The sequence below is a fragment of the Procambarus clarkii genome, chromosome 60 (genome assembly GCF_040958095.1).
Source record: "Procambarus clarkii isolate CNS0578487 chromosome 60, FALCON_Pclarkii_2.0, whole genome shotgun sequence".
NCBI classification, from domain to species: domain Eukaryota; kingdom Metazoa; phylum Arthropoda; class Malacostraca; order Decapoda; family Cambaridae; genus Procambarus; species Procambarus clarkii.
Window position 1 is genome coordinate 20,022,416 of NC_091209.1, and position 13,942 is coordinate 20,036,357.

The following is a 13,942-nucleotide window of genomic DNA, read 5'->3' on the forward strand; positions in this document are numbered from 1 at the left end:
ATTTACTGGGAATACTGCCCTCTTTATAACTAATATTAAAGAGGTCTAAAAGTGGGCTTTTCGTCATAGTGGCAAGTTCATTAAGTATTTCATAAGTTACTCCATCCTCCCCAGGTGCGGTAGATTTCCCAACTTTAATCGCCATTATTAGTTCTTCTCTGGTAATACCTGTGCAAGTGACATCACCACTGTTACCCGCTATAAGTATAAAATCCTTTCTTAGATCTTTCCAAGAATCTAATGACTCTCTCGTTACAGCAGGTAATGAACTAAGTTTGGCAGCTTCCGCCCATTTATTTACGAGCCCATTTGCAATTCCTTGCGGGTCTGGATGTGCAACAAAATTGTGTTTTTTACCCCTTATTTTATTTACGTCTTGCCAGATTTCCTTCAAGTTTCTGTTACTCCCAACTTTCTCTGCAAATTCCTGCCAATACTTGCTCCTAATTTCCTTTCTCTTCTCCCCACACAGCCTAGCAACTGCCAGTAAAGCATTCTTCCCTTCCTCAGTCCTACCATTCCTATTCCAATCCCTGTGAGCTCTCCTCATTGTTAATGTCCACCCCTTAAGCATCTTGTCATGTGTATAATTTTCTTTTCTGGGGGGATGCCTTTTTATACTAGATGGTTTCCGGTTCAATGCTGCATTAAATACATCTACCTCCTTAATTAAATCTTCATAAAATGTTTCTGCCGAAACCGGCTTATAAGTATCATACCAAGACTTAATATGGCCAACAAGACCCCTTAATTCTCCCTCATTAAACTTTAACCTTTTCCTCTGAAGGCAGGCATGCTTTTTATCTAGTTTAAGCTGTATTTGTAATGCAAAATGATCACTTAGCATTTCATCCACAGTAAGACAATTCCCCTCTATGCCCTCAGCATTTATTAAACAAGCATAATCTAATCTCCCTCCCCTCAAATGAGTAGGAGAGGGCTCGCCCAGCAGTTGAACATCTTCATGTTCCTGCAAAAACTGGTACCATCAAAAACTGCAACCATTCCTATTTGCTTTACCCCTTGATCCTAAAGCTGGATGTCTGGCATTAAAATCCCCTACCACAAGTGTATCTTCAGAAAAGAAGGAATCTGGCAAGTATCGTAAATCAAGGGAGCTATCAGAGATGTATAGATTAATGAAATTTAACTCTCGGTCCTTTAATTGTATCCGCAAGCTAATACTTTCAATACCTCTATATCTCTGAGGGATTCCAGTTATCTCGGCAGGTATGGTACTTTTGACATAACATGAGACCCCCCTAGTTCCTCCATCAGCATATAAATGAAAACCTCTATAGCCATTTAGCCTCAGTATGCTACCATCCCTATCCCCAGTTTCCTGGAGTGCAACTATGTCAATATCCTCTCTAAGAGTATAATAGTGTACATCCGCCGCTCTAGTTTTTAATCCATTAATGTTCCAAGATAATATTCTCAATTTACTTTCATCCATGATTAATAATAAAACTACCTTTGCCCTGTCCGTCACATTCCATGAGATACAAGAGTACCTTAGAAACTTCCTTCCAACACCGTAACATTTTTTCTTTCTCCTCACTTTCACAACTACTACTAACATCGAAGGTAATATTTTTCATATCTATTTTCTTTGTAATTTCTGTAACCCGTTTTACTTTAACCGTTCTTTCACCATTTGTCACAACAGGAGGTTGAACACCGCTAACACTACTAGAAAGTGTATTCTCCTGACTATCCTCTATCATCGTTACCTCATGCACATCATTACTTTCTTCTACGCACGTTTCACTTTCCATTTCACGTCTCGTTTTACTTTCAATTACACGTCCTGTTTCACCACCATCTTCACCCCGTCTACCTTCCATAGCCAATTTTTCCAATGCCTCAATCCTCTTATCTAGTTTTTTTAGATACTCCAATATTTGATTACCAACCTCAGAGGTGACCATATTGTCCTGAACCTTGTCGTCACAAGGTTTCAGTTTTTCCACTGCATGATGTACTTTCCCTAAGCTCGCCTTTACTTTCTCCGTCCCTTTTTCCCACACATTGATCATAGGGGCTGCCGTTGACTTCCAACTGTTTCCTCCATGTTCCTCTTGCACAATTTTTCCTTGCTGCGAGGATACATCTATCCTGCTTGTAGGACCCGTTCTAGTCTCTTTCAGATGAGGCTTCATGGGGCATAGAGAGGAACCAGCATTGTGGCTGCCTCGACAGTTGCAACAAAATGGGATGATTTTTTCACTTCTTTCAATCTTGACTCTACACTCTCGCGAGTCGTGATTTTTCCCACAATACCGACACCTGGGGTCAAACTGGCATTTCCATGCCATATGCCCCCAACGTGAACACTTCATGCACAGTATGGGCTCCTCAACGTATTTTGCAACGTTCCTATAGCCTAGTCCTTGCACAAAAATTTTCTCCGGCGCCTCACCCTTTACCAAGGCAACAACCTGGCTTCGTTTGTCACCACGAACACTGTTTCTCTTCGCCCAGACAACATTATCATTGTTAAGAAGAAGACAGTCAGGATCCAAATAAGTTGGAAACTTGAAAACTATGATCTTTGTGTGCAACATACCTTCTTCTGGAGGAACCATCACTACATTCTCAAAACCAACCGTCGTGAGGCGTTCCACGGCCTGTTCAGTCCCAACTGTTATGTAGGGCCGGTGAAGACCCTCCTTGAAAAGTGGTTCGTATTCCAAACATTGTTTAGCTAGACGTACCGTCCACTCTAGCTTTTGGTGGAAATTCAATTGGCATGATGTAGGGAACAACAGCCTCTTCCTTCTTGTCTTGTCTTGAGTCTTGCTGAGTAGGGTCTCATTCTTTGGTCTCTTTGCAATCTCATCGTCACTCTCACTGTCTCGCTGTCTGTTATTATTTCTCCGTTTCTTTTTGTTCACTACTAGTTCAAACGGTCGATTATCATCTTGTCTGTCCTCCTCACTACCACTTGGGCATACCGCCTCAGCCATTTCTTCGACGCTGTCAATAATCGAGAACAAATGCACAATATCCTGTATCACCACGTGCAAAAACGAAGAGTGTGGGGCAATCCTCCACCTCCCACCAATCAGCGGACGCCAAGGCCTGAGCCCATTATGTGCCTCTGTAACCCTTTCCACTACCGCCCACAAGATGGGTATGGGGTGCATAATAAATGAACTAAAGTAAACTAAACTAACTGAACATTATATAACTATCAGTTGCACAACAGGTAGGAGGTGCAGTATAAAAAGTCAACCAAACTCTAGGAATAATCAGACGTTCCTTTAACTTTAAGGAAAAAAGAAGGTAGTAATTCAACTAAAAATTGAAATGGGCAAATACAGGTAAACTGTATACATCTCTGGTGCGCCCCCCCCCCACTTGCATTATTGTATTAAAGCATGGAGACCTCATCTTCAGAAGGACATAGCTGCTTTAGAGAAAGTACAACACTGGGTAACAAAAATCATTCCAGGTTTTTCATTCCAGAATAGTCAGCTTGTTATAGGGTTACATCCTGGGCAGGGTCAGTAATTTGACCTTGGGATAGGGGGGGAGGGGGGGTGACCTAGATATAATCCTAACGTGTATTAATACACTCAGGCTTCCTGTCCCCCGACACAATGCATTGTATTTAACTTATAATTTACTTTCATACTTTTATTATTTTTCCCATTCTGTGTTTTGCACGACCTCAGAAATTGTAATCTTAAGGCTTTAATTTACTGATATTGTTCTGTTATACAAGATATACCTTATTCACCTTTTTGAAATTGAAATTGAAATAAGTTTATTGAGATAAAATACACACAAAGGGATGAGATAGCTCAAGCTATTCTCACCCCGTTCAGTACATCGTGTTAATACATACATAGACACACATCACAAACAATAAACATATTACCAAACATTCTGAGAGATAAACATATACATTTCCTTTCACCTTTTTGGTCTTCAGATGTATACTGAAGCGTCTCCTGAGCACAACGTGTTCTAACCCTGACGGAGACAGGGTCGTGGCTGTGTGTATGGCACCATCCTCTCACTACGTCACCTCCCTACTAGCCATACACAAGGTAATACATCTATACTCCATGTTACCTGTGTTCGGTTATCTATGTCAATAACAGAGAATGTTGGTTATATAATGATATATCATTGTATATAATATTATATCTGAATATAATGATGTTTGTCAAGAGGCTGGAGGTCAAAGGCTTGCGGCTAACCTCACTAAACGTTGCAGGATGGCAGGTCTTTCTTCTCGGGTGGTGATGGGTAAGGGAAGGTGGTGATGGGTAGGGAAGGTGGTGATGGGTAGGGAAGGTGGTGAAGGGTAGGGAAGGTGGTGATGGGTAGGGAAGGTGGTGAAAGGTAAGGAAGGTGGTGAAGGAAAGGGAAGGTGGTAAAGAAGAGCTTAGATAGTTATGATGATGGCTGTAGAGGGGGGTATATGGGTAGTGAAGATGGTTATAATGATGAAAACAGTATGAAGATGGATACAGTGATGAGGATGGTCATGTATAGTGTAGATGATTACAGTGTTGAAGGATATGTGTGTGTATAGTTATGATGGTTATTGGGGGATAGAAATAGCCTAAGCTTCTCTATTCTTTTGAGATTTACTGTATCTTTATTGTCTCAATAAACGTACTTAAAGATGGTTACAGTGATGAATATAATGAATAAAGAGATGAAGTATAGTGAAGTGATGAGTATAGTGAAGTACACATTAATAGTGGGTATTAAAAATGTGCCCTCCATCACCCGAGCAGTATCTTATAAATAATATGTACTCTAATTGTAGCTCATTAATGCAAATAAAAAATAATGCAGTCACCAAATTAATAGATATCTAATCTGCTTAAAATTTAATCTATGACAAGGCAGGAGCAGCATATCTGCCTCTCGAAGTGACGTTTCCCGAGGCCCGTCTCACCCATATACTGAAGGACTCGAAGCCTGCTCTACTGCTTGCCCAGGGTCACCCTTCAGTCATCCACTCTGGCCACACCAACCCACAGCTGCAGAACAATGTGCCCATCCTTCACCTTGAGGACCTACAGACAGAGGTAATGCCATTAAGTCTGTTAAATTAAATTATGTTAGATTAAGGATCTGCCCGAAACGCTATGTGTGCTATTGGCTTTACAAGAATGTAAAACGTCAAGTCTCTGTACTCTCATAAACCCAATGTACCTTCTTGTATATAAAAAATAAATAAATAAATAAATAAATAAATAAATACATCTTCAGCCATAAGTATAGCTATGTTATTCATAAGTACAGTATTGTAGAAATAATAGTTAGCTACCATTAGTCATTAATGGTAAGAAATTAATAGTGATGAAAAGTAAAAAATAAAATCAATTGGAACCCTTGATAAAGTTTGTGTACTGTACTACAAACCCAATCACATAAAATAATGAGCTAAAATCAATTTTTGTTCAATTCCGATATCAAATAGATTGTTAGGATTGTAGATAAAGATTTAGAATCTGTACAGTATTTGTAAGTGACTGGCTACCTTAGCTTGTGGCTACCTTGTGTATATAGCTTCCGGGGTTCAACAGCCCCGCAGCCCGGTTGGTCATCTGTTCAACCAGGCGGTTCATACCTGGAGGTCGCTTAAATTCATCGACTGCAGCCGTTTCAATAAATTAGAATAACTAAGAGGTTATTTCTTATTTAGTATTGTGTGTTTTCCCTGTAGACCTATGAATAACTTAACAATTATTTTATAACTATGGGCAAAACACTTTTGAGTATTAGTGGTTTTAGTTAATGTGCAACCTCTGTTCTTACAAAGGAATCACTATAATATGTTCTTATATATATTGTATTAATAAAATTATTATTATTATTATTATTGCAAAAATGTTTGAAGAAATAACTTTTCCATCATAGATCGACATGGAAAGCGGTGATGACCTGACAGCTCAAGAGGTTGGTGTGGCTCTCACTGGGTCCACTATTGCCACAATATTATACACTTCAGGCTCTAGTGGTATTCCCAAGGGGGTCAGATTGTCTCACAGAGCACTGCTAAATCGTCTGGCTTGGCAGTGGCAGACCTTTCCTTACCAAAAAGATGAGGTTAGTCCTATTTTAACTGTATTAGAAATGTTTATTTTTCATCATTAAAAAGGCCTGTGAGGATCATTACTGGTAGCCATCGAATCATCATAACATCTAGAGAATCAGCAAAGTATGTAAGTTTATTTTGGCAGAAGTTAAGATGTATTTGATCATTAATCTACATAGCCTTCCTGGCTTGGTGGCTTCTTTTGATAATTACTTACTTAATCATTAATCTCCTCATATTAAATTTATTAACCCACTTATTCTAAAGGATACTGAATGCTGAACTAAAGAAAGTCTATCTGTGACTGTTAACAAACTCACCGTTAACATTGGTAAAATGTTCTTCATATTGTTGACCATATGGTGAACCTAGTCATAGGTCCACCAATCAAATTAACAACACCCAAATTAAGAATAAAGTACATGGAAAATTTGTTGGAGTTCAAATTGATAGCAAGCTAAAATTCCATTGCCACATATGATATATAACAAAAGTTTCTAAGACTGTAAGCATTCTTTTCTCTAAAATATGATATTATGTACCTTGCACTGCCCTTATAACACTATTATTCACTCATCTACCCATATCTAACTTAAGGTATCTGGGCCTGGGGTGCTACAACCCAAAATTACCTTTGACACCATAATTACTCAATATCAATCGGCAATTAGAACAATAAAGAACTCCAGTCCCAGACAGCACTCGGCAATCTTTCAATATGGTTAATTTTAAGTCATTGCACATTGTCTAAAGTGTACTATATATCTATACATTTTTGAATTGCAATCAATACTAATCACTACCTTAAGCGCTTCTTAGAGGGCTGTAACAGACAGAACCCATGGGCATCATACGAGAAACAAATATCTTTTTAATACTGTCCTCTATTACAAAAGTGCAAATTTAGAAGAGTAGAAATGCTATGCAAATCTAGGGGTCCTGAACTCTGGAATGGCCTCCCTAATTAGATTAAACATTGTTCTACTCTCAACCAGTTTAAAAGAGAAACCAAGAAGTAAATCTATGTAACCAGCTTTATTTGCCTCTTCTCATCTTGCATGAGAAGAGGCAAATGGACCTGTGTGTGATGTTACTGTGAACATTAATTACTAAATTTGGGCTCTTACACTTTTACAATTATAAAATTACTTACCATGTTCTGTTGCAAAAATTCCAGTCTCATATTTTTTTAAAAATTGTCATTTTCTAAATCTCTTCAACCATTCAACATTTTATCTTTCTCATTTAGGTATTACTCCATTAAGCTTGTACAGTATATTATTTTCACTATTTTTTTTTACATTATGCACAGAATGCATATTTGTGGCTTTATCCATTACAGTATATTTATTCCCATAAAATAATAAGCACAATGTAAATTTTATTTATCTGTTTCTATAACAATATCGCTACTCCAAAAACTCTTTAATGAGAAGAGACCATAAATGAGATGGCACCCCCTTCTAGCCTGTTTCATCTCTCACTGGCACTTTTCTACAGTATATGCACTGTTTGAAAGACAATTAAATTGCTTAAAAATTATAAACAGTAGATGCATGGTATAAAACACTTGCCTCTTAAAATGCAGGTTCTTTAGTTGAAATATTGATCAGTAAATCATGATTACAATGGAATTTTCAGGACAAAAATTTATTACACAATTATGTCAAAATAATGAATAATTATAAATTCTGAATGTAATTACTTAACTCTTGCAGGTATGTTGCTTTAAAACAACTATCATATTTGTGGACTCCATCAGCGAGATTTTTGGCCCGTTGTTAACTGGCCATCAAGTGGTCGTCATCCCTAAGGTAAGAGTGAGCTCCACAATATACTAGAGTGGTCTCCCTGCTTTCTGAACTTGGCCACTAGGGCCGAGTTCATTTCCTAACAGTCTGGGAAACAGATTTGCCTTAGAGTAATTCCATCTTATACAAGACAGGATTTTATATGTTAAAAAGCAGTTGACAATACTGTATGTTTTTCTGTTTTTATGGTTCTGAATGGAGCTTTCCCTTATAAAATATTTTGTTAAAACATTTAACCAAAAGACACTAATTTTGATTAACAGACCATGACTCAGGCTGTGGATGAGATGGTGGCCGTGCTGGAGAAAGAGAAAGTTGGAAGGCTGGTGTTAGTGCCAAGCTTGTTGCGATCCATTTTACTACACTGCTCTGCAGATGACTCTCCAAAGCTGTCATCTCTTAAGTATGAACCTGTTAGTCTTTTCAGTAAAGTGCAGTATTCATAATATCATGCTGCACTTCAAACATACATTAAAGACAAGGGTGTTTGTGTGGAGAAGAAATAATTAGCTGACAACAGTGTAGAGCTGAAAACGAAACAAAGAAGATTTTATTTGTAGATAATACTTCTCCTCTGAGAAGAGAGAAATTTCTGTAGAGTGAAATGTTTCCTGAATTTACCTGAAGATCACTGTATCTCTAGTGGCTTTGATAAGGACAGGAAGCTAGCAGCTTGTCAAGGGTCCCCCCCCCTCCATTTGCCTGATTTTATCCAGCTGGATTCTGAATTCCAGCAGTACTGGTATTTTGGAATTTGTGGCTTCAGCAGGTAGGCAATTTTACGGGATTATAATCCTATGGGTGATAAAGCATCTCCAGTTTTCTGTCCTACATTGTGGCTTCTTCAGCTTGGAAATGTTGCTCCTTATATGAGTTACATCTGACCTTTTAAAGAAGTGGTATGGCTCAATAACCTACAAATTTTTCAGCCTTTTCAAAGGTTCGATAATTTCAAGGTAACAGGAAAAATTAAGGGTTTATAATTGCTGTGATTTTCCTAAATTAATAATAATATAGTAACAAGAACACTTTATTTATAAAAATAAATGATTGTATAAAAAAATATGATGTACAGTACTTGTATAGGTATTTTATAGTCAAATTTTTGTCCACAGGCTGTGGGTGTGTTCCGGTGAAGTCCTCAAATCAGACTTGTTACATTCCTTCTTTGAGACATTCACAAGTGGTCAGGTGAGTGTCGCACTCAGCTGCCACTGCAAAAGAGTAAAAGAAAACTCAATGAGTTTTAACGTGTACAGCATACACGTTAAAACATGTTTTGATATGTTAACATCAGAAGCTATTAGTTATGACTTAAAAAAGTATAGTGAGGGTAAAACATATTAGTTTAGGTAAAATCTTTAAGCAAAGCCATTAGGACAATTAGTGAGTGATAATGCTATGATCAAAGAGTTTTATGTTCACGTTTTAATGCGTAATGATGGTGACAAAGTATGACCTCAAGGTTAAGCTGCAGAGTAGCCAGGTGGGCAAATATGCTAAGAAATGATCAAACAGTTGAGTATAGACTTTATTGAAGATGATTTGGACATGTTTCCTTACAACTGATGCTTCTGTTTATCTAGCAGACAATATGAACATTGGAGTTAGGTAACTGGTGGGTTGCATCCTAGTAAAGTAAATTAAAGTAACTTTTATTCAGGAAAGTACATACATAGTTGATTTACAAACATAATGTTGGATTTATAGATAGATCTAGTACATACAATACCTAAAGCCATTAGTATGCATTGCGTTTCGGGCAAGGTGATATGTTAACACCTTGAGGTCTAGTCGTCTAGTCACCTAGAGGTCAGTCGTTAGTTTAATGGCCACAATAAGGCTATCAGACTCCTGATAGTACAGTAATGAAGAATACACAGCCATTTCCGAGGTGCTCTGTCATGTTTGTTATTGTAAGACTGTGTCCATGACAGCAACTTTAAGGATGCCAAACTTGTATAAACATTGATGACGAAACCACACACCAGAAGATGAAGGTGTGTGGTTTGGTCATCATATCTTCAGCCACGTTATTGTGATTCATCGTATGCTTATATAAATATACTAGTACGCTGTGCGTACTAGTGGCTTTACAAGAATGTAATTACTATGCTATGTATCCTCACAATCCCAATGTACCTTCTTGTATATATATAAATAAATAAATAAATAAATAAATAAATAAATAAAAATATTTTGTTAGAATACTGTAAGCATAAAATATTTTGCAGCAAACACTATAACACCATGAAACATTAACACTATAACACCATGAAACATTAAGACAGCAATCCTGTTTAACAACCCCACTTGCATAAATTAAAACTAGAAAAATATGTACAGTAAGTGTATTGTGACTTACACAGTTCTTTACCTTTCTTGCCTCAGTGCTGCCCTGGTTACTCTCTATTACTCCCTCATCTATCCATACCTCAACTATGGTATTTGTGCTTGGGGTTCTACTACCCAAAATCATTTACGTCCTCTAATTACCCAACACAAAGCTGCTATTAGGACAATATCCAACTCTGGCCCCAGACATCACTCGGTACCCTTACTCAAATCTCTGAATATGTTAGATATTAAGTCACTGCAAATTCTCTCGTGTATTATACATATATAAAACGCTGAACTGCAATGCCAATCCTGACCTCAAAAGCTTCATTGAAGGTTGTAACAGAACCCATGAGCACCACACCAGAAATAAATACCGTTTTGATATTCCTAGAGTACGACTTAATCAAACTAGAAATGCTCTACAAATCAAGGGACCCAGAATGTGGAATGACCTTCCCAACCATGTTAAAGACTGTACCTCTCTCAACCAGTTTAAGATAAAAACTAAACACTACCTAATAAATTCCCTGTAACCTACCTCATTCCTCTATTGTCAACCCATGTCTGTTATTATTATTTTTTTTTTTTTTTTTTTTTTTAAATCAACACTGTTTGTCAACCTATTGTATTTGTGCTGCTTTTTCAGTCATGTTCCCCCTTTTTTTTATCTTTATTTGTATTTGTTTTCAACACTTTTTATTCTTTATGCTCAATTAGTATTAAGTTCTAGATATTAATGTTTTTCTTGCCCGAAACGCATTGCGTAATAGTGGCTTTAGGCATTGTATGTACTAGCTCTATCTATATATCAATCCATTAATGTAACATCACTTGTATGTATGTACCTTACCTGAATAAACATATTTATTTATTTATTTATTTACTGCGTATTCTGCTCAGCCAGAGGCATTGATTCCTGAATTAATTTCTCCTAAAGTAAAGAATTACCAAACAAAATTGTTTAGGGTTTTGTAAATAAAATGAATTGTAGAAGAAGATATTAAGACGAGGTTAAGACGAGGATATACTGTATTTGAAAGTCTTAATTAGCGCAGTACAGTAACTGTATTTGGCAATTTTTTTTTATTTAATCCATATCTTGTAGGCCTACCTGTTAGTTTTATTAATGTACATGCTTTGAGTTTGAAGTATCTAGAGTGACATAAATCGAGGCATACAGTCTGAGTGTTTAAAAATTTGATTTATGTATTTCTGCTTTAATTGAGTATACAACATTTAATTTAACTGGTAAATTATTTGTAAGCTTGTGTGATTTATATCATTGTTTTTTCTAGACACTCTGCAACTTTTATGGGTCTACAGAGGTGATGGGTGATGTGACTTATCTACAGTTTTGTAACAGTAAAGATGCTGCTGCCAAGTTAGTGAATAACAAAGTTCCCATCGGTGAGTGTATTGGTGAAGCATTCTACTGTTGCACATTACTGACATTAATGCTAAAAAATAGCTTCTGCATCCACTATGGCTCACAAGACGCAGCTACAGAATGTAGTTTGTTCGACCAGGTACATGGCATAGCTAAAGTATTCTTTGACTGAATATACTGTATAGTATCATATATTGTAAGGACACTAAGGATTTTAAGCAAAATCCTTAAAATTTAAGATTTTAAGTGTGTGATACGGTGAAAGTCTAGCTGATAAGTATGTTTCACAAGGTCAGGCAATCAACCATGCTTTGAAAATGCTTGAGGCTCCCTAAAATACTCATGTAGAAATTCTGGTGGATCCTCCGAGGGATCACTTGTATGTATGTACCTTACCTAAATCAGGCAATCAACCATGCTTTGAAAATGCTTGAGGCTCCCTAAAATACTCATGTAGAAATTCTGGTGGATCCTCCGAGGGTACACTTGTATGTATGTACCTTACCTAAATAAAATTGTATTGTATTGTATTGTATTGTATTGAATAAATCACCAGCCATAACGGGCAGTATTAAGTTTGGTACCAAAACCCAAATTGTGTGCCTGCAAATTCACATTTCTGAATAAGTACAGATTGATGAGTGAGTGTTTCAAGTCCAGGAAGTTGCTAATCATACCTTGTATATTTGTTATAATTAAATGAATATTGTTTTCATTTCCTCCTTTTGCTTATTAAGATTGTTGATGCTTTAACTATACTGTACAGTATATGTTTGACTACAATTATGCCCACATAAAAGATTTATTAGCAATGAAGGCTAAATAATGCCTTTAAAAGTAGGAAGAAATTAATTACAGTACAATGAGAAGATGCATTTTGTATTTGGAAAGCAGCAGTGAGATGCATCAAAGGAAAAACAGCATCTTGCATCTGGTACTGGAAACTTAAGCATAATATGCAATTTTGCTAATTCATCTAAACTTGCAAGATTCCGTTAATATTTACTTGAATTTACCTGAGGGCCATTAATACTAGTGGCCTCAACGAGGACAGGAAGCCGGCGGCTTGTGAAAGGTCCCCCTCCTTTTGCCCTAATGACCATTTACTATGACAATACAAAACTGAAGTGCACTTAATAGTGGTGGGTGAATGCTAAATATATTATAAATATGTTACACCCCTATATCACTTTAAACATTTATGCATTTTTAAATTAAATTAATTTGTCTTTTTCAGGGGTCCCCATCACAAACTGTTGGATTTACCTTCTCAATACTGATGAAGAACAAGTTAAAGAGGGTCAAATGGGCGAGGTTTACGTAGGAGGACTCAATGTTGCCAGCGGTTACGTTGGTGGAGCACAGCCCGAAAAATTCATAATGAACAAGCATTCTGATGATCAAAGTTAGTCTCTCTGTATTTAGAGAACTTTACGATGTATATACAGTATACATATTTTAGTCCAAAAATATGATGGACAGAATGGTTAATTATTCATTACATTTTCTAAATGCCTCTCCTAGTTTTCTCTTTAAAATTAAAGTATTCTTTTATCATCTCATCATTCAATTAATAATTTTTTTTTAAACATACATACTGTAGTGAATAGTACCCATAATTTATAAAATAAAATATTAGTGAAATACACTTTTGCAAATTCCCTAATTATGTTTATCTTGGACTAATATTTATTGATTTAGATCTTTATTTTCAAAGAACATACATGAGATTTTGTTGCGACTTTGTTTTGTGTATACACACCAATCATATCAGTACAAAAGATAACTAAAAATTAATTGTTATGGATAAAATTGTTTAAGGTGCATCCATGATTGCAAAGTGACTTGTATGAAAAGCATTTTGGGTAATTATTGGATGTTGATTTAGTTGTCATGTTGGTGAAATAGAATAATAATTCAATTTGTCAGGGACAGGAAGCATGTGTGCATATACATACATTAGGCTGTTATAGAGGTCCCATTCCCCTTTAAAGTTTGAGTTACTGATCTTCCACAGGATGTAACTTCACAATAGTTGCCCAAGTACCAGGTACTATGCTATATTTATATACAAGAATGGTAATTTAAATCTTGGAAATGTTTATAAGATCTGCCCTATCATGTTTGATTTTCAGTATAGTTTGTCCTGTGGCCCTCAACCTTACCTATTTACTGCTAGGTGAAAAGAGACATTAGGTGAATGGAAACATGCCAAACCATTTCTGTCCTGCCCGGAAATCAAACCTGGGATTTCCAATTATGAGTCTAGAATGAAGCCAATAGTGATTATGCTGTAATTGAGTAAAGTTTAGGGATAATGAGAAATTATAGATGATG

At 36.5% G+C, this 13,942-nt stretch overlaps 1 protein-coding gene across 4 annotated transcripts in view; it reads left to right on the forward strand.

Moving 5' to 3' along the window:
- LOC123767014 (beta-alanyl-bioamine nonribosomal peptide synthetase ebony) overlaps window positions 1–13,942 on the forward strand; it is a 43,913-nt gene that overhangs the window by 13,580 nt on the left and 16,391 nt on the right. For all 4 annotated transcript variants that reach the window (XM_069307672.1, XM_069307673.1, XM_069307671.1 and 1 more), the window contains 8 exons: window positions 3,941–4,058; window positions 4,869–5,054; window positions 5,890–6,078; window positions 7,786–7,881; window positions 8,142–8,281; window positions 8,994–9,069; window positions 11,514–11,625; window positions 12,843–13,010. In XM_069307672.1, the coding sequence (XP_069163773.1) occupies window positions 3,941–4,058; window positions 4,869–5,054; window positions 5,890–6,078; window positions 7,786–7,881; window positions 8,142–8,281; window positions 8,994–9,069; window positions 11,514–11,625; window positions 12,843–13,010 (1,085 nt within the window). The remainder of the gene's footprint in view (window positions 1–3,940; window positions 4,059–4,868; window positions 5,055–5,889; window positions 6,079–7,785; window positions 7,882–8,141; window positions 8,282–8,993; window positions 9,070–11,513; window positions 11,626–12,842; window positions 13,011–13,942) is intronic.